General features: G+C 39.4%; 1 protein-coding gene across 4 annotated transcripts in view; it reads left to right on the top strand.

Moving 5' to 3' along the window:
• The window catches only part of cntnap2a (contactin associated protein 2a), a gene marked incomplete at its 5' end in the record, with an annotated part of 289,852 nt that overhangs the window by 252,881 nt on the left and 15,408 nt on the right, over nucleotides 1-21,563 (top strand). For all 4 annotated transcript variants that reach the window (XM_036124791.1, XM_036124789.1, XM_036124790.1 and 1 more), the window contains 1 exon segment: nucleotides 10,410-10,503. In XM_036124791.1, coding sequence (XP_035980684.1) covers nucleotides 10,410-10,503 — 94 coding nt within the window.

The following is a 21,563-nucleotide window of genomic DNA, read 5'->3' as shown; positions in this document are numbered from 1 at the left end:
CTGATATGGGACGGGCAATGTGTCAGGATCAAAAGGATGCCACGTCATATGATGAAAATGGAAATTATTCACCCGCAGAGAGCTCCAATACAGTCTGAGGTGCAACCTGCTTTGCGTCAGACGGACCTAAACATGACGCCTCAGAGATGTTCTGTTGGCTTTAGGTCATGCAGGCCAGTCAATGGTATCTTTTTTTTCCGTCCTTCAGAAACTGCCTGCATACTCCTGGTACATTAGGGTCGGGCATCGTCATAAACCAGGGAGAACCCAGAACCCACTGCTCCACTGAAGAGACTAACAATGGGTCTGAGTATGTCGTCTTGATACTTAATGGCAGTTGGGTGCCATCATTTATCCTGTGCAGGTCTGTGCTTCTGGCACAGCAATGGCATGCATTGATGTACTACACTGGTGGAGTTGGACTGCCTGTGCAACTTCTGTATGATCCAGGAGCCCCATTTAAATAGCGTATGCGCAAAACGGGGCCTTCTTCATCATTTTTCCTGGTCTCCCTCCATCCTCAATGATTTTTTTTTTTTGTGCTTATACAAGACTTATAAAATAAATAAATGCTGCTATCCAATTGTTTTACTTTAAAACATTGACTTGGTGCATGTAGCACTGTCTGCAGTCTGAACCTACCTTAGCATACACAAACAGTCTCTCTCTTTCTGACTGGAAATGTTTTTTTTTTTTCACCCAGGTTTCGACAGGAATGATAACACAACCTGGTGATCATTTTTGCGCGATAGTAGTGGATAGCTTGACAAACCTTGTCCATGTGTTTCATTTATATTTCTCCAGATTTAGCTGTAACTCTCACATACGGTAGATTTTTTTTTCCCCCTATAGCTGCATGGAATATTAGTCAACACTTTGAAGAAGGCGTTAAATTAAAACGTGACGGATGTATGGTTCATCCTCTTCACAGTTTCTAGTCAGAACTCACTGGAGAAAAATCTGTGAAAGTAATCCTTAGTCCAGTTCTGTTCACACGGTACACATGACTGTGTCGCTGCTCACAGCCCCAACACCATCATTCGATTTGCTGACGACTCAATGAGTGTGGGACTGATCAGCAGCGATAACGAGGCACCGTACAGAGAGGAGATCCAGACACTGGGAACCCGGAGCAGCGACAACCATCTCAGCCTAAAGAAGACCAAAGAAATCATCTTTGATTTCCGGACATCCAGTTCCACATTGCACACAGAACTGAAGGCCAACGGAGAGGAGCTGAAGCGTTTTTCACACTTCGAGTTCTTCAGACTCCACATTTGAGAAGACCTGAGCTGAACTACAAACACCAACCCACGTCATCTAAAAAGCCCAGCGGCGCTTTTTTTTTTTTTTTTTTTCTGACTATGCTGAGGAGGAACAAGCTTCCTTCAACTCTGCTAAAGAATTTATATCGCTGCCTAATTGAGGGGGGGGGGGTCCTGCCATACGGATGCACAGTGTGGTACGCCGGCTGCGCCACAGCAGAAAAGAAACAGCTGCAGCGAGTCATTAAGACGGCTCAGCGGATCGCCGGATGCCCACTTCAGCGCCTGGATGAAATCAACTCAAGTCTCCGTCTTCGATGGGCCATGAAGAACCAGGATGGCCCCAGTCAATCCAGGACGCTCTCTTTTCACAAGCCTTGCTTCTGGTGGGTTGGGAGTAATATGAGCTCGCACTAGCAGATTTAAACACCCATCCCTCCTCATCCTCTCCACACACAAACCCACTGACATGGACGACACACTTCCAGGCAGTTCTTGACAGTAATCTGGCCTGGTGCAGTATTAGAATTTTAAAATTTGAATATCCTTCAGAAGATATATGTATTATGCATTTCATGCATGCAGTTATTTAAACTTTTTAAGTTTTTTTTTTTTTTTTTTTTTTTTCATTTATATACTGTACCTGCTCCTGGAATTGCCACCCACAACTTTTAACTGCACCCAAGAATACAATGACAATAATTAACCTTAATAAACTATTTCTTAGCACTTCTGACCGCTTGTATCCCAGTATGTATTTTTGGACATGTTCCTTTATTGTGTCTGAAGTTGTAAAACTGAGAGAAACTCATTGTCAGGGGGTCGCCTTGCTAATGGTAGATAGCACCACAAAAATAGCAAATTCCACTTATAATTGGATTTGCAGATATACCAAACACTAACATCTGGTACAGTTTAGACTTAGACTTAGACTTAGACAACTATATTTGTCATTTTGTATGTACAGGGTGCATACAGAACGAAATTTCCGTTGCATACAGCTTATAGGAGTATAGTCAGAGTCCAGGTGGAATAAGGCAACATTGCAATATAAAGTGCAGCAGTGAACATTAAAAGATAACTTTATAGGCAAAGTTATCGTTTATGCGATGTCACCGGGGGCATTTTTAAGTGGAGGCTTGTTTCGTAGGAGACTAAGTTTTATCTTAAATAATAAAATAGCGAAACCAAGAAAAAACCCTGGCCATTAGGAGTTTATTTTACGTGTTAAACTACAGTATATCCACCAGGAAGTTGACCGCTTTTGCAGAAAAGTTTCGCTTGTGGCTTTAGGTAAAGTTAATCCGTTTTGCACAATACAACAATGCATTTATATAATCAAGCCAACCAACCATTTGGTGATCCCGACATTCACATCAGACAGGCAGTGACGTGAGAGTACGAGCGCCTGCTGAAACATTCCCACAGAGTGCAGCAAAAGAAAGCAGTGTTTGGGTTTTTTAAGCAGCCTGAGAGGTCTCGTTGGGTTAGTTCGCTATCAAAGACCCACCAACGTGAGATTAAAATGAGCTCCCATATCCCGATCTCTGAGATGAAAGTGAGGAATCCCTTCAGGCAAGAGACATCTCATCCGAGAGCTCCCTCCTCTCATCTCCTGTTACTGCCGACAGATGAGCCGAGTGAATGACTGTAACAGCAATGGAGCGAGACAGTAATGCGACAGTTTAACTGATAATGATGTTAAACTATTTATTCAAGGTTAAAGGGGGGATGCTTTGCATATCTTTTTCTCTTATTTGTTAGGCTTGAAATGTGTGATGGGATTATTTTCATCTCTCGCACAAAGCCGGTGCAGTAAATGGTGCCGGAAGAGTGAAACGTTTTAGATGCATTGCTCTGCGCACGTATCCGGCACAGACCGGCTCAATTCACTGTCTTTGAACGCATAGTGAAAATAGATTTCAGCCTTTAGTAATTTTCTCTTTGTCTAACACCTTATTAGCTTGCTTATGTAAGCGCAGTGCAACATAAGAGGCATTAAAGGAGAGAAGTGTGTTCTCTAAATGGGGCGGCGAAGGGAAGGGATCCCAGTAATTGAGGCTGTAATAGACAGAGTTCAGTAAAATGGGGTTTCTTCTGGCTGCCTTCCTCTGTGGACCTTTCTGTGAGGTTTCAAGATTCAAACCGCCCTCCCAGCTTGTGCAGCCAATTTGTTTTCTCAGATAAAAGTAAATAAGCTGAGCGCAATTTAATTGTGCCCCATTATCCCACCCTCCAGTCACAGTGGAAAACAAAGCCCACACGGTGCTCCACGGAGACCGGGCTTCTGGAAGGAATCAAATTAGGATATGGAGTGTGTGTGCGGGTGTGTGTGTGTGTGTGTGTGTGTGTGCGCACATTTATTCTATATTCTCATTTGTGAGAGAAAGGAAATAGTCTGAAGTGCTGCGGGTGAGGGGATTTTTCTGAATGGGGTACCCTCCACTGAATTAAACCTGTAAACACGGGCTGCAGCGCGCTAACATGAATCCAAGTCCTTTAGAGACGGTCCGTGCTCTGCTCCCGTCCACCAGAAAGCCGCGGCTTTTCAGCACATCAATAGAAGACATTTCCAGTGAAGCACACTGTAACAAAAGTCATTGTTCTCCTCTGGCTGTCGCCTGTTGCTTTGCTCCCTGTGTAAGCTCAGATACAGTCCTCCTGTGAGCGGGGAGACGGGAAACAGGACGATCCTTTATTTTCTGGGATGCAGAGAAACCCCATTTGAGGGGCTGAAATTATTCTCATCAATAGCACCAGCTGCAGCCTTCAAGCTAATTAGAAACTTCATTGGTACAGCAATAACAAGTTAATTACGTTGCAGGGATATTAAAGTCGTGTTTTCCCTCCCTCCATCACCCTCGGTGCTCTCACATTTCTATAGATGGAGCTCTCTGTAAACGGACTGCGTGGTTTCTTGCCTGTCTCGAGAAAGGCTCTCAGCTTCCCATAAACTCTTTTATGTCACGTGCTACGCTTGCATAACCAAAAGTTTGAAAATATATGTGACACTATAGATAGTCGAAATGTTGTTTTCCTGCGTAAACCTCAGGATGGAGCGACTTATTTTCCAGTTGATTCACATAATCATACAGAGCTCACAAAAAACATCAATAATGTATAAAGATTTACGGCAAAATGCCATACAGTATTAATGAAGTTAAAGAAAAAAAAGTAAGCTTAACTTACTAACTAAATAAGCTTAACTAAAATAAGCAGTAATTAATTTAATTCAATTCAATTACATTTTATTTATATAGCGCCAATTCATGAAACATGTCATCTCAAGGCAATAATAGAATGAGAAGACAGAACAGAGACACAACAAGAGAGACAAAAAAGCACAGAAGCACACATTGATCCAGTAATCTGTTCTACATTAGATGGCAATAGCGGGCGAGTCGTCTTCTCTGGATGATGTCACAGTTAACAGAACGCCAGATCAGGTGTACCTCCTATGAACAAAAAAATGACAGAAAACAAAAAGTTAAAAGCTGAAATGACAACAACTAATGCAGATTGGAGAACAGTAGGAGAACTCAGCAGAGTGAGAAAAATAGACCCTGATGTCCTCCAACAGCCTAAGCCTATAGCAGCCTAACTTAACCCTAGTCTTAAAAGTAGACGGGGTGTCTGCCTCACAGACCAAAACTGGGAGTTGGTTCCACAGGAGAGGAGCCTGATAGCTAAAGGATCTGCCTCCCATTCTACTTTTAGAGACTCTAGGAACCACCAGCAGACCTGCAGTCTGAGAGCGAAGTGCTCTGTTAGGAACATACGGGGTAATCAGAGTTCTGATATATGATGGAGCTTGATTATTAAGGGCTTTATACCTTAGAAGAAGAATTTTAAATTCTATTCTTGATTTAACAGGAAGCCAATAAATGGAAGCTAAAATTGGAGAAATATGATCCCGCTTGTTGATTTTCATCAGAACTCTTGCTGCAGCATTTTGGATCAGCTGAAGACTTTGAACTGCATTTTGTGGACTTCCTGATAGTAAAGAATTATAATAGTCAAGAAAAAAGGAAGCTCTGGAAACCTGTTTAATATGGGATTTAAATGACATGTCTTGGTCAAAAATAACACCAAGATTGTTTGCTTTATTACCAGAGGCCAATTTAATGCCATCCAGATTAAGTGATCGATTAAGAAGTTTATTTTTGAGGGTCCAAATATTACAACTTCTGTCTTGTCAGAATTTAAAAGCAGGAAATTTAAAGTCATCCAGGCTTTTATGTCATCAAGACATGCCTGTAGTTGAAGTAATTTATTGGATTCATCGGGATTTATGGATAAATATAGCTGAGTGTCATCACCATAACAGTGGAAATTAATCCCATGCTGTCTGATAATTTTGCCAATCGGAAGCATATATATATATATATATAGTAAAGAGAATTGGCCCAAGGACTGAACCCTGTGGTACTCCAGAAGTGACCCTAGAGTTTGAAGAAGATTTCTTATTCATCAAATGTTATAGAAGAAAAACATTTAGGCATATTACCTTTGAATCAGTAACATGTTACAGCATGTTGAAATATGCTGCTGAAAATTGAGAAGAAGGGAAAATGATTTCTAAACTTTTTTTCAGTAATGTGTCCCTTACAATGACTAAGAAATAGTTAACAAATATGTTGTTAATTATTTGTAAACACTTTAAAACTCATTCATAAGTGCCTATCATGCACGCAAGAGACAAAACTGACCAGTTTCTTGCCAAATAGTGTGCACAATATGTTCAATTATATATTTAATTAAGAGTTGCTATATGAAATATTTCAAACTAAGTTACTGCCCTTGAAAGCACAAATCAGTTAGTTTTGTCTGTCGCTTACTGCTAATGCTTATTGTCTATGTCTATTTTACACACAGCAAGGGTTATTTTGAAAGCACATTGCGTCCTTGCAGTGGACAGTTACGTAATATCCAAATTAATATGTTTTGTTTGTGGTACGGCCCTGCGACCGACTGGCGACCTGTCCAGGGTGTACCCCGCCTCTCGCCCAGTGAATGCTGGAGATAGGCACCAGCACCCCCCGCGACCCCATGAGGGATAAAGCGGTTTGGAAAATGGATGGATGGATGGATGTTTGTGGTACGTTTAAATTAAGAATCTCTATTGTAGAATCAGTTTAACAGCAAAACAACAATCAATGTTTATTTTTAACATAGTCATTAAATAAATCCAGGCAGTAAGCAATCAATGTGAGGTATTTCCTGGTCAACACATCCAGGGAAAAAAACAAACAAATCTGTTAGTCGAAAAATTAAAATAAATAAAAGTAAAAAAGAAAAAGAAAAGTTTAATCAATTGCGACATTCTTTCATTATTTATTGTGAATCTCATTAAACCTCAACAAAGTTGTCCATTATTTGGCCAAAGCTTATTAAACCTCAATAGCCACAGTGGTTTGATGTGATTTCATATCAGTCAGCAGGCCAGTGCAACAAAAACAGTGAAATTTTTCTTGAAACTTGCAGAAGATTGTGTTACATTCTTTTGATACAAAACTTGAACTTTGAGTCACAATTTCAAACAGGACGTTTAGCACATAACGTCTCCAAAAGACCATCATGCCTGCAGTGAAACATTGTGGTGGCAACATCATGCTCTGGGTTTACTTCTGTTTAGATAGATCTGGGATTTTAATTATTTTTGGTAGAATTATCAAAAGTGTGAGTGAAACCTGGAACTTTATGTGGAGCAGGAAAACGATGAACACAATTAGACCGGGAAAAAAAGCTGGTAACCGGTAAATGGCTTGTGTTTGTTTAACGCTTTATCAAGTCCGACGACCCCAAAGAGCTGTATGCTACAGTCAGTCATTCATCCATTGACGCCCACTTTACACCCTGACGGTGGTGAGCTACGTTAGTGGCCACAGCTGCCTTTGGGCAGACTGACAGAAGCGAAACTGCCATACATCAGTGCCACTGGGCCCTCTGACCCAATATTTCATAAAAGAAACCAAATATCATAACTAAAACCAACAACAAGACATGGTTAAAGGTCATAGCATCAAGTAATCAAAGCTTAAGGAAATGCATGAGTACAGAAAACAAGATAATTTTACAAGCAGATTACAGAAAATTCTAATAATGAGGTATAATGTGCAAGAGTCAGAGAGAGAAACAGCAAAAAGAAGCAGACCAAAAATTACCCTTGAGGGACACCTCGGCTGAGTAATGAGTTTAGATTTACTGCCTGTAAGTTCAAAATGCTTCGTTTTTTCTGGGTTTTTATAGCAATAGCGGCACATTTTTCACTAAGTAGGAGGTTTGAGAGAGGGGGAAGACCTGCAGAAAAGGACCTCGGGCCAGAATCAAACCCTGGTCAGCCACGTCGAGGATTAAGGCCTCCGTATATGGGTCTTGCCCACTACCCCTGAGCATGGCCAAATCGAAACAGTGTTGGAAGTAAAAGTAAAATGAAACTTAACTGAATTTTGGGGAACACCAAAGTCGTGGAGCTTTGCAAGTAATAATCAAAAAGATGGAAGACCTTAATGGAATCCGTAAATGTTGCTTTTTTATGATTGACATGACCAGAAGTAGAAGAAATATTATTAAGAATTTCAGGATTTCAGTAGATGTAAAAAAAGCCAATCTCAAATCCGATTGTTCTTGTGAATTATTATTTGGGTGACAGTGACAGTTTTTTAGAGATATTTGAATGTCTTTTTAAATACTTGTCCCAAAATCAGTATAGCGCCAAAAAATATACGATTCCTTTCATCGATATCCTTGTGAAGACAACAATTTTGTTCATATTTCAGATTGAAAGTATTGGGAAAGAGAAAAAGTGGAAAAAAGAAAGTATTGGGAAAGTGAATAAATATACATTTTCCTGCATATAACAAATACGTTCTGATGCACCACTCTGAAAAATGTTGTTTCTCTTGATTAAACTGTGAACAGAACCAAAACCTAAACTTAAAAGTCATGCAAATATTTTAGCTCAGATGTAGTTTTATGGTTGTTGTTTGATTATTATTATTATTATTTGTTGTTGTTTGAACACTCGATATGCACACAGGATTAGCTGGCTTTGTTATCCCAGTGTGAACAAGGCTGCTCAATGGGGATCCCAGATACACAATGGAGAAATTGAGCTTTATAATTCTCCATTGATATCCAATCTTAAGAGCATTTGCTATTTGTGTCTAGCAGTATGCTCAGTAACAGCATACAGGCAGCAAAAAACACTCGATGAAACAGCAGTATTTGACAGCCTGGGAAGGAGACCGAGGCATCTTTCTGGCATGGTCTGATTGTGTATTTTCCCTTCCTGGTGTGGTTGACTTAAAATCAATGTAAGTGATTATCTTTATTCCATCATGAATCCTTTATGTCCTGATGGGAACTGATCCCTTGCATGATCTCAAAGTCGTGGGGGACGAGCAGTCTCTATGCATTTCATTGGGAAAATGTTGTGAATCATTTGTTGTACCCTTAGCAAAAAAGTTGTTTATTCAAGTGTACTATGGGTATACTTATTTCATACTTCAAATGCGGCAGTGTACTTAAAGTTTATTTTTACAAACTATATTTCATATGCTGAACAATAATATAGTGAAGTATATTTCACTATACTATAATTACACTATTATTCAGATTTTGTTTGGTTTCTTTTCCTTATTCAGGTACTTGGCTTTAGCAATATAATCACATGAAGACTCATCATTTATAATGAAATCTACCTCTATAGTTTCCAGTCACCATTTATTCTATTGTGGTTTTGCTCTATACTTACAATAGGGGGGCCAGTGTTTAGTTATGCAAGTCATTTCTAACCTGAAAATGCACAGTATTTATAAAGTCTAACTTATCTTGGTTTTCCGTGTGCTATTTTTCATCTTAATCTACAGGACTGTCTCAGAAAATTAGAATATTGTGATAAAGTTCTTTATTTTCTGTAATGCAATTAAAAAACATGAAATGTCAAACATTCTGGATTCATTACAAATCAACTGAAATATCACAAGCCTTTTATTGTTTTAATATCGCTGATTATGACGTATAGCTGAAGAAAACTCAAAAATCCTATCTCAAAATATTAGAATATTTCCTCAGACCAAGTAAAAAAAATAAAAATTATAACAGCAAAACAAAATCAAACATTTGAAAATGTCCATTAATGCAGTCAGTACTTGGTTGGGAATCCTTTTGCACAGATTACTGCATCAATGCGGCGTGGCATGGAGGCAATCAGCCTGTGGCATTGCTGAGGTGTTATGGATGCCCAGGATGCTTCAATAGCGGCCTTTAGCTCATTTGCATTGTTGGCTCTGGTGTCTTTCAGCTTCTTCTTCACAATACCCCACAAATTCTCTATGGGGTTCAGGTCAGGGGAATTGGCAGGCCAATCAAGGACAGTAATGCCATGGTCAGTACACCAGTTACTGTGAGAATATTATGTCGTCTCTTAACCACTACCATACTTGTGATTTAGTTTACTGAACCAAGCTGAGTGTTTTTCAAGGCTCAGGAAACCCTGCAGTGTTTCGAGTTAATTAGACGATTCAAGTGATTAGTTGAATAGCCTACTAGTATACTTTTTCACGATATTCTAATATTTTGAGATAGGATTTTTGAGCTTTCTTCAGCTGTACGCCATAATCAGCGATATTAAAACAATAAAAGGCTTGTGATATTTCAGTTGATTTGTAATGAATCCAGAATGTATGACATTTCATGTTTTTAATTGCATTACAGAAAATAAAGAACTTTATCACAATATTCAAATTTTCTGAGACAGTCCTGTAGATTTGCTGCAGTTTGAATTATATTTATTGATTTCATTGAGTCCAAAACAAGAATATGTTGCAATGAGCCACTATAGTTGGATACAGCAGTATACTTTGAACAACACCTGTTTATTTGTATCAATAAATTGCAGAATAGAATCCTTAAAAAAAAGTATATATATATGTATGTATATATATAATTATTATTATTATTTCTTTATTTTTTACTGACACCTGGAAACCACAGGGGGGCGCTGTTGTGTCATGTATCATCCTGGTTCTCAGTTTCCAGCTTTTAATCATGTGCTCTCTTAAATGTGCTGACACAGTTCTTGCTGAGAGTCCTTTCAGAGTGCTTCTGATTTAATTCATTATGGTCTCTGTCTCATTCCAGCTGGATCATTATCCTCCAGCGCACTACAAACTTCCCGATTCCTCAGACATACAGTTTGACCTGGTCAAGACACTGTTCTTGGGCAAAGTCTACGGTGAGTGGTTCTCCTCTTTCAACCTTTTCTTGCTGTCACATGCAAGTGCATCTAAAAACATAGAATATTGTTACAAAATGTATCCATTTTAGTAATTCAACTCAAAAAGTGAAACTCACCCAGACTGAATTGATTCATTATTCAGCGAGTAATATTTTTTTTATGTTTATTTCTGATCATTTTGGTGATTATGGTTTGCAGATTATTAATAAAATACAGTTCCATAAAAAAATGCAACATAGGAGCAATAAAAAAGGATTTTGAATACAGAAAGGATGTCATAGTATGCAGGGCGCTGTGTGCCATTAGGCAGGCCAGGCAAATGCTTTGGGGCCTCCAAGCAAGGCTCAATCATAACACCCTTAGCTCCTATTCTTTACTCCTGTTCCTTGACCTTTCACAAGGTCAACACTAAGAACTCTATCATGGGGAGGAAAGGAGCTTCAGACTGCTGTACCAATTTTGGACAGCCTTTAACTAAGACGTCATTAATTGACAGAAATGCACATGGAAGATGAGTCAAATCCGGACCTACAGCCTTCCAAAAATGAACTAGAAAGTGCTCGCTCTCCACTCTCCAGACATTTTCGTAGATTTCTGTGAGGGGGATGATCTGATACGTCATGTCATGCAAAGAATTGTGGGATACCTAAAGGGCTCTTAGCACCGGTAAGGAACGTCATTGGATTCCTAGGCAAAACTAGCCGCGGGAGGGAGCATAAAGGCTCCTTTTCCTACCTCCTTCCTTACTGACTGCACTTCCACTTTGGCTAAAGAGTCCTGACTCTATAAGGGTATTCAGACTGAGCCTCAGAGTCCCTGCCAGCTTAATGTGAAAGAACGTTTGCTAGTGCAGCTGGATTACTGTATGTAGTAGGTGTTTGTTGTTGTATTTGGTGTAGGGGTTTTATATTATTATAGGTATAGTGGACAATCTTTTTAGGCTGCACACTTCTAGTGTTCATGTATCCAGTGAGCTTCTGTTTCAGCTGTTCATTGTAGATCCGCTGCTCTCACCGTATACTTTGAAAATGGTTAAGAGTCGCAAGAAGCAAAATGTCTTACAAGTTTATGAGGAAGAAAGGAAGGCCTCAGACGAAATAAGACCACAGTGTTTTTGGAATATTTTTTTTTACATTTTGACATAATTTTTAAAATTCTGATGTGCACCTTGTAATAATTAAAATTACAAATTAAAGTTTACATTTTACATTTATTTGATTGTCTGAAGCCCCCTTGGAATTTTTGCTTGGGGCCCCACTAGACCCTTGCAGCACTACTGATAGTATGTCTGTGTATTTTACAATAAACGTGCTCACTCCCAGTCAGGCTTCCTTTCCTTTGGCATGAATTACTGCATCAGTGGCAGGAGGTGATGAGCCTGTAGCTTTGCTGAGGTGTTCAGGAAGCCCAGGTTACACTGATAGCAATATTCACCTTTTCTGCATAAATGGGTCTGGTGGCTCTCATCTTCCTCTAGAGAGGTCTCTATGGGTTTGAGGTCAGGTGAGGTTTTTGTTCAGTCGAGCAGTGATGAGATGGTCCCTAAAGCAGCTTTTGGTTCCTTTGGCAGTATGGGCAGGCCTTTAATCCAACTGGAAAATGAAACCAGCTTGTCAACATGCCAGAAGGAAGAAGTACCCTAAAAAAAAAATTTTTCGGACTCGACAAAACAAAGTGAACCAACACCAGCAGATGGCACGGCTCTTAAACTCATCACTGACTGAGGAAATTTCACTCTGGACCAGAATCTAGTTGGTTTCTCTAGCTCTCCACTCTTCCTCTAGACCAGCGGCTCTGCAACCTGTGGCTCCAGTGCTGCAAGTGGCTCTTAGGACTTTCCACATGGCTCTTAGTAACTTTGGCAAAGAGTTATGCAGAACTAACCGATGTTTTTAAATATACATACAACAACAAATACAGGACTGAGCTGTTTATAAGTTGTTATTTTCATTAGATAATTGCAGAACCATTGTAAAAGGGCAAGTGGCAGTAAGATTTTTGTCTTTAGACTGGAAACTACGTGGTTTACTCTCATCATCATTTTCCATAAATATCAACAACTTATAGAACAAAATATATCCATCCCCTTTTTACAATGCTTTTGTGGGGGGAGGGGGTTGTGTTTGAAGACTCAAAAATAGAAATACATTTGCATGATAACACATTTCCTACAGTAGATATTTATCAAATATTATAGTTTATGATTTAACATTGGGCTCTAAACAAGTTTTATTCAGCTGGACTGAGGGCAAAAAATGCTCTTTTATTGTAAAAGTTGCTCTCCTGCTCTAGACTCTTGTTTTCCAAATTAAAGGAAAATTTCACTTTCACTTTGAAAGATGACATTTAATCTCTTAGCAACAGTATCAGTATTTCGGTTTAGTCCAGGTAAGACCCTTTAGACATTGTTATTGGTTTAGGAGTGCCTTATCACTCGGGATGTGACAACTGTAGCGTGGGTCCTGGGTACGTATTTGTGTTGTTGCTCTTGAAAGTCGATTTGAAGTTGCAGTCTATGCCTTGCAAATCATCCCAAAACTCTTGAATGAGTCTCTAAAAGGCACTCTTGTTACTTGCATCTCGGTTATACACAAATTTCCAGTCCACTCAACTTTCCAACAATTGGACACAAGACTTTAACAGCCAACTACTTTAATCTTTATGAATGACCTTTTGAAGCTTTTACCCTCCTAATGGAGGGTGTCAATGACTGTTTGCTGGACTACTGTCAAGTCTGCCGTCTTCTCTCTGATTTTGCAGGGCATGACATTACCAGAACACAACATTTCTATAATAAAAGCATTTTGTTATTGATCTTGTGCCGTCTTTGCCCGAGGCATCAGTGGGCTTTCGAGTGAGGTGAATCTAACTCTTTTCAAATGAAACACCTGTTGCTGCTCTTCGGTGTAAAGTGAATATCCATTTACAGACAACAACAGAAGACTGAGCCTGTGTGTTTTGTTTGTCAAGCTTGCTACAGTCGGCATGTTTTTATTTTACTCTTGAGAATAGCCAATTGCTTAATTAATTAATGTGACTCATCATAAAAACCCCAGTGTAGACTTTCATCTAATTGCAGGAATCCATGGGTGTTGTGATGTTAAATCCATAGTGATTTATAATCTTTCAAAACACAAACTGAGTAATTCTTACGCAATTGTTTTTTAAACTTGAGGAGCCAATCGTATTATCTGTGCGATAACCGTTGCTCAATTCACAATGTTTGATATATTCTGTTATCATTATCAATAATGCTTTTTTTCCTCCTTCTTTTACCTTCTGATATTTCATTTCCTCTTTATTTTTTCTTTTATCTACTTCAATAGCAGAAAAGGTTTGCTTGAAGCAGTTTCTGATTTGACTTGTTTGACATATTTGACTGCCAAACGCACCTCTGATGCATAGTATACGCTCCCATAATGTCTTCAGCAGGTTTATTCCCAGCCAACCCAAGCTCCCATCAACACAACATCTGTGCTATGTGGGAAAACAAATCAAAGTCACCCTTAATGTCAACGCAGCATGCAAATATGTGTCTAATTTGTTAGATATGGGTCTAAACATCAATGCAGTTGGCATACTGAGAAAGTAACCCCTGCTGTAGAAAGAAGGGGGAAAAAAGGTTAACATTAAGGATGAGGGGGAAGAAGGAAATGTTGGATGAGAAAGACAGAAGAGCACAGCAGCAAGGACAGAAGCTCGTATTTCTGCGTCTCATCGGATCTGTTCCATTTCTGTGTCTGAACCACAAAGACAAGAGAGGCTGTCAGACAGTTCAGCTATCAGGTTCTCTGTTTGGGAGAGAAAGAGACCCTGTGCTTGGTACGCCTACCCCCCCCCCCACACACACACACACACACACACACACACACACACTTTGATCACTGCGAGATCTCCTCCGTCTCTTTGCAGTCTGATTGCAGGATGGGATAAGCTAGGTTTCATAACAATGGGACATCTCACATACGATGTGACTAGAGAGTTGTGCACAAATAACCAAACCTTAATTATCAGTAATGTACAATGCACCTTTTTCATTTAATCAACCATTCAGCAAAATGATTTTCCACCCAACTGTAATGATCCTTCTACATCTCCTGAACACCTATCAATTACACCTTTGTGAGTCTTACTAATATGAACAAAGCCCTTTGTGTAATCACCATTTATTTATCAGCAGTTAAACGGCGGTAATCAGAGCATTCTAAATATCAAATTTGATCAAGTACTTGATTTTCTCCTTCTTTTGAGGCACATTTGTACTATTCTGAGTCTTTCTGGGATGCAATCAGCTGAACGCTCATATGCTTTCAACTATACTGAATGAGACTTTCAGTGCAATTTAAACAGATCCTTTTACATTTGTGAAAAGCTTTGTGGGTTTTACTTTCCTGTCTGTTCATAAAGTAGTGCCTGCAGTGCAAATTTTTATCCGTAACCTCTTTAGGATGTGTGTGCTTCTGTTGCTCTTCAACATTTATTGCACTGGCATTTTAGTGCATTCACACTTTTCAGTTGTGTTTGAGTTTGTGGCTCATTTATAGTTGTAAGTTATATCCATTTTTGTGTCAGAGGTCAAGAAATACGTTAAAAACCCTTCAAGAAAGAAACTGAGCACATCCATCCAAACCTGCGGCTGAAAGTGGCAGATCAGCGATATTATGTTCATTGCATCAAACTCAGGCATCAGTGCTTAAAAAAGTGCCTGCCAAAAAAGTCTCAGTTTAAAGGTGAATTATGCTTTGGATGGGTCTATTGGCTATATTAAACATTTCCATTGCACTTTTTTGCACAAAATCATCCTCAGATAATGAGATTTCACCTTCCTAGTTTTGCCTATTATAAGCTCATTTTAAAAACGCAGTTTTTTTTTTTTTTATGCCAATAAGCTGTAGCTGGCCACGACACCCAACTCAATGTTTACACTCACACTTTTTACACGAGAAAATGGATGCCAGCAGAAGCACAACGGTACAGGCACACATCTTTGATCTTGTGTCGGAAAAAGAAGAAGAGCCTCCTGCAACAACAGCAAGCATCAGGCCAGTCAAAACCAAATTAATTCACACATACCCTAATATTACAGGACAGTTGCCTTTCGGTGGCTCTGCTCTTTTAGTTCGTCTACCCTCCTTCAACAGGAGCATGACCAGCTACCTAAACAGCTTACAGCAACATGCTGACTCGCTTTGGCTGCCGTAATAACACTCCAAACACAATATTTGAAGTCATTCATCAAACGCTAAAATCAGGGAAATGTCTAGGGACGCCCTGCAACAGACTGGCGACCTGTTCAGGGTGTATCCCGCCTCTCGCCCATTGAATGGTGGAGATAGGCACCAGCACCCCTCGCGGCCCCAGAAGGTACAAGTGTGATGGAAAATGGATGGATGGATGGATGGATGGATGGATGGATGGATGGATGTCCAGGGACAGGTCGTTCAAAAGTGAGACTTTTCCCAGAAATTGGGAATGTCTGCCGTTAGCGTTAGCTTGTGCTCAATGACAGATAATTTTCATGCCGACCAGCAATGCAAAACACTCCAGGTAAATCATTAAGTGCTTACAGCTCCGTCATCTGCGGATTTCCAACGAACAACAGAGACAGAATTTTGCTTAATTGGAGGACTTTTGGTAAATCCTGTTTGTACTGTCAGTAGTTTTCAAAACAACCATTTCAAGGAAGGTTGTGCCTGGCTGGGAGATTGCCATCAAACATAAAATGAAGCTATGCATCTCTGTTCTTTGTGATTGGGAGAATGTGCACAGATAAATTTATTGAAGCCAACAACAAAACATTTGTCCTTTCCATTGTGCAGCGCACACACCAGCAAACATGCTCCTCTTCTACAAGGAAGTGGGAGGAGCCCCGCTCTGGTTGTTAGCTGAGGGGCTGGGCTAGGGTTGCTAGGTGAGGGATAGTGACCGCGCCGACTGTGACGTAATAAATGAGAGGTTTTTGTAACGGTTCACTTTGAGACGGCAACAAAACATTTGCTAATTGCAAGAAAATTACTGGATTATTTATTTATTTGCACTTGGACTGAAGCAAGAGTAAAATGGAAGTATAAAAATGTGCAAAAAGTGGATTTTTCACAATAGGTCACCTTTAAATTAGTTCATATTGCAGAGATTTAAATGACAATTCAGTGCCCTGGTTCTTAATTTAGTCCTCTGTGGGGAGTATATTAAGCCTGAAATTTGATACAATGGCAAAAAACTACTTGTGACAATAATTGAAAATAGTGTTCAGTGAGACATAAGTCATGCTACACTTCTGAATAGACCTGGTATTGAGATACATGGGCATCAGCACCCTGTAGTTTGTGTGACCTAAACCCGGATTATGGATTGTAATACAGGAAGAGGTTTCCAAAGGGAGCAGGCAAGCATGCTTGGTCACGAGACAGATCCGATCTAATGGTGTACAGAAATCCGAGGCCAATAGGAGAGTCCGACAGGGGAAAGGAAAACAGGCAGAAATCCACAAGACAGAACGATCGGTAACGGGCAGGCAATCACAGAACACTGGAAGGTCTACTCACGCTATGGCTTTCAAGAATCTGGCAGAGACACAACGTTCACACAGCTACATTCACACAGCAGGTTTTAATGCTCAATTCTGACTTTTTGTTGAAATTAAATTTTTTTTTAGGTGCCCATTCATACTACTATTAAATGAGACCATCATTCTGCTGTCTGAACGGTTGAAGGCCGCAAAGCGACCCGCAAGAGCAGATAACAAAAGGAGATGTTACACAGCAGCGCACTGTTTACGCAAGTGTTGGTAAATGTAATTGTTTCTAGACGTGTTGAAGAACTCTTGGAAAAAAAAAAAAGAAAAAAAAAAGCAGATACCAGCCTGCATCTCTCCTTGTTATTATTAGAAAGCTGTTGACCAATAGGACCCGGCAATATTCAGACCACATCGTAGCAAGATGATGTAAGGTAAGAAGAAAACAGCACAGCTATTAACAGCTATTAACTTTTATGGAGCGCTAACTGCTACTTATCGAATTAGTACCACATATGGAAGTGACACAAATCACTTTTTTTTTTTTTTTTGGGTATGGGGGGTGGGGGTCGTAAATGGGCCGTTTATATTGCCATAAAAAAGATGGATATGGGGCGCATATGGGCAAAAAGATCAGATTTGGGTCACATTTCTCTGCAGGGTGAACACAGCCATAGACTGACGCAGGCTTATATAGTCAGCAGATCAGGTGCAGCGACTCACTTAATTGGGACAACCGCAGGTGTCGCTGATGAGGGCCAATTACAGATGCTGAGCAGAGCAGGCAGGGAGTGACGTTCCTCATCACTGCAGAGAACTCACAGGCAGCAAAAGTGCTGATTATCACAGAACAGTATAGCAACTCAGGTCAATCAGAGAATTAGTTTTTGTTGGGTGAAGAGAAATCTGCCCTCTTTACCTATTTACTTTCAGAAATGAAGCCCACTTAAGCATTGTAAAGGATCTTTGGAGAAAGCAAGAGTGCTCATTTCATCCTTTACAATACGTTGCCTCACCATATAAGAGTTTACTCTCGAAATTAAGGTGCAATCAAGTTTGGGTGTGCAATTTTTATACAAATTATATTGTGAGTGAATATGTATATAAATGTACAATAAAAGGTATGAAAATGATGAATTGTCAAAGTAAATGTCTCTTGTCATTAACATGAAGCTTTAGCTGGCAGGTTTTCCTCTAAATGTGTTTGCTAATGACAGCTACTCTGCTGAAGTTGTAATGATCACGATTTAATAAATGATTTGCTTCTGAAACTCTATCTTAATGCATATCCTGTAACAGTAAACTGTTTGGGTTTATGTGCATGTGAGGGTAATTTCATCCTTCTATCTCTGTTTGATATTCAAGACTCTATTGTCAGGAAGGAGGTTGGTGTCCTCCCCGGCTCTCATCTATCTTGATCTGTTTTTCAACAGTTAATGCATAAATCAAATCACCCAACTAACCTTGATTACTGGAGTATATGGCAGGTCCCTGCAACATAAAACATGACACAGTTTCTTATCTTGCTTTGTGGAAGCAGCGGTATCTGCTGTTTGCCTGAAGGAATACTGAGTCCACATTTCTAAGGGGAGGCTATACCTTGGGTAGGTTTATGTACAGCAATAAGCTTCTCCACCACTGACTTACAGGGCTTTGCAAAAGTATCAATGCACCTTAAACTTTCACACAGTTTGCCAAATTATAACCAAAACCTTTATTGTGATAGACAAACACAAATGAGCTCATATCTATGAAGTGTAAAGTAAATCTTACATGAATTTCTAAATGTTTTCCAAATATCCATCCATCCATTGTCTATACCCACATATCTGTGCAGGGTCATTGGGTGAGGGGCAGGGTACATCCTGGACAGGTTCCCGGTACATCACAGGGCAACACAGAAGCACACAGGACAAACAACCATGCGAAAAGTGTATCATCTATAAGTATTTATCCGCTTTGAGCTCTTTGGGGTATCTCTTTACCTTCAATGCAAATGGAATTGGACATTTGCTCCTTTGCAAAATGCCTCCAGTTCAAACAGATTGGATGGATAGCATCTGTGAACGGCATGATTATTTTTCAAACCTTGCCAACGGTTCTCGGGGGAATTTAGACCTGGACTGGGCCATGCTATCACATAGACATGCTTTAAAACAGAACAGAGGTGGCCAACTCCCGTCTCCATGAGTCATTTTATTTCCTAGGCTAGATTACCCACTCTGCAGGTGATCTGGATCTGCAGAGGCTTGTAATAAACCAATCAATTGATTAGGATTCCTTGAACCAAGAGAACATATAAAACATGCAGGAAACTTCCTTGAGGGCTGAGGTTGGACATCCCTGATCTAAACTATTCTATTTTTTCTCCGGTTCCATGCATAGGGTCTTTTTCCTGATGAAAGTTAAACCATCCAGAGCTTAGACAGTGTTTTAATGACCCAATCCTGCTTTAAACCTCTACAAAACGTTTTCCTTGACCAAGGGCTAGGCGACAAATTGATTTATTGATTAATTCAAATTTATAATTTATTTAGATTTGACTTTTTGGAAGATCAGGATTTTATTTTGTTATTGCACGCAATGCTGAATATACTGTATGTTTAAAATACATTGTAAAAAATATTTATACAACATTTTTTACCATAAGAAAAGACACTTTAGTTGATTAATTAACGTTTTTATGTTAGTGTATTGTTACACAAGTGAAGTGAAGCTTGTTTTTAGCCCATTGAGTAATTCCACTACCAGCAAACATTTAGTTTTATTTCATCGTCTACGATGGCAGGGCTGCCATCTTGTCTTACGGGCATTTTTCATAGCTTGTATTTAGTTGCACTATGAATTCAAGCGAAGTCCCAGATGAAATGCTTCTTTTTGTAGAATGAAAAGGAGTGGAAAAAAATCGATTAATCGGATTAGGTATGATAAAATCAAAGATTTTATGTTTTAAGCCTGTCTGCTGTCTACCTTGGTCTTCATGATTGTATTAATTCACTAATCTCTCTTGCAAACCTCTGCGGCTTTCATAGAACACCTGGATTCATACTAAGTTTGAATTACACACACCGTTGGTTGCACTGGACTTTATTTAGGGGTATCGGATTAAAGGGGTCGGAAATAAATATGTCCCAGACTTTTTAGATTTTTGCTGCTGCATCAACCTCGATGTTCCACTTTACAATTGTTTGCTAATCTCAATGAAATGCATTGGATAGGGTGTCTGTAATAGGACAAAACTTAAAATAAATAAATAATAATAATACAAGGGCTATGCGAGGCGAGTCCTTGAATAACTGTGCTAGATATGTCAGTGTGGGGATGGTATTGGTCCAGCGCAGATCTCTGCACCCACCTGGAATAGATGAGGGAGATGAGTCATGCCGCAGCCAGAGCAACAGAATCACATTGCTGTCCTCCCCGCTGTAAATCTGTTGAGGCTCTCTCTTTATGTGTGTGTCTGCTGGAAGGAATCAATTCAACGCAGAAACAGACTGATGGGAAGCGTGCCGCTGTGAGAGCACTATTAGGGACAGACAACCATAGCCCACAGGGTAAACGGCGTGTACCTAACCGTACATCAGTACCACGCTAATATCTCAATTTCTCTATTTCATTCCCACACATTTTTCACTTCCTACGGACACCGGAGTACATCACTCTGACTAACGTTCAGGAGATTATTGCAAATGCAGACCTTTCTTCAAAAACTGTAATATTCAAATTCACTTCAAATTTATCAGGGAGCCAAGAGGAATTAATGAAAAATGCTCTTTAAAGATCAAGGAGGAGATTGTATAAATAAAGCTGTTAGCTGACATGGAAACACCCTGTTTAGCTTCTGCAATGCAAGATGATGCATGCAAATTAATGTGAACCAGTCTTTCCGTGACATAACTATCTATTCTTTCCCATGTAATAGTCAATATTAATACCCCTAATGTCAAGGTAACATTGTTATTTAATTAAATTGTAACATAGCTGAACTGTATGCATTTTTGAGTTTGGGTTGTAATACAATAGAGAGTAAAGGCTTTACAGTTTTTAAAGTCTGGCCTAAAGTTGGTCAACTCTGGAACTATGTTAAAAAATAGGGCTTTAATATTAAGAAGTTAAACTTTATTACTTCACAAAATTTTAATCTGCATAAAAAAAGTTATTGGGGCATTCCCAGCACTAATAACATGCTTTCTAACATATTGTTACACATGTGCATACACCATGGTACATCGTTTTACTCTGCTAAGAAAGGCTTACGGTGTTTTGTTATCACAGGATACATGTGGTGCATTTTAGCAGTTTGATTTGATTTAATTTGTGCTGTATAAAAAAATAAACCTGTGTTGTACATACTTTGCAAATTTCACCTCATACTGGGAAAAAGGAAGAAAAACAAAAACATGCATACAGTACAGACAAAAAAATTTGTAAGTTGTACAAATCATACTTATTCAATTCAATTCAAAAATACTTTATTTATCTCAAAGGGAAATTAAATGTTGATGTAACTCATTTTGTCAAGGAGCTATTATACATGGTGATG

Source organism: Fundulus heteroclitus, chromosome 21 (assembly GCF_011125445.2).
Source record: "Fundulus heteroclitus isolate FHET01 chromosome 21, MU-UCD_Fhet_4.1, whole genome shotgun sequence".
Classification (NCBI taxonomy): Eukaryota; Metazoa; Chordata; class Actinopteri; order Cyprinodontiformes; family Fundulidae; genus Fundulus; species Fundulus heteroclitus.
The sequence above is the reverse complement of the archived record's forward strand: the minus strand, read 5'-3'. Positions and strand labels throughout refer to the sequence as shown.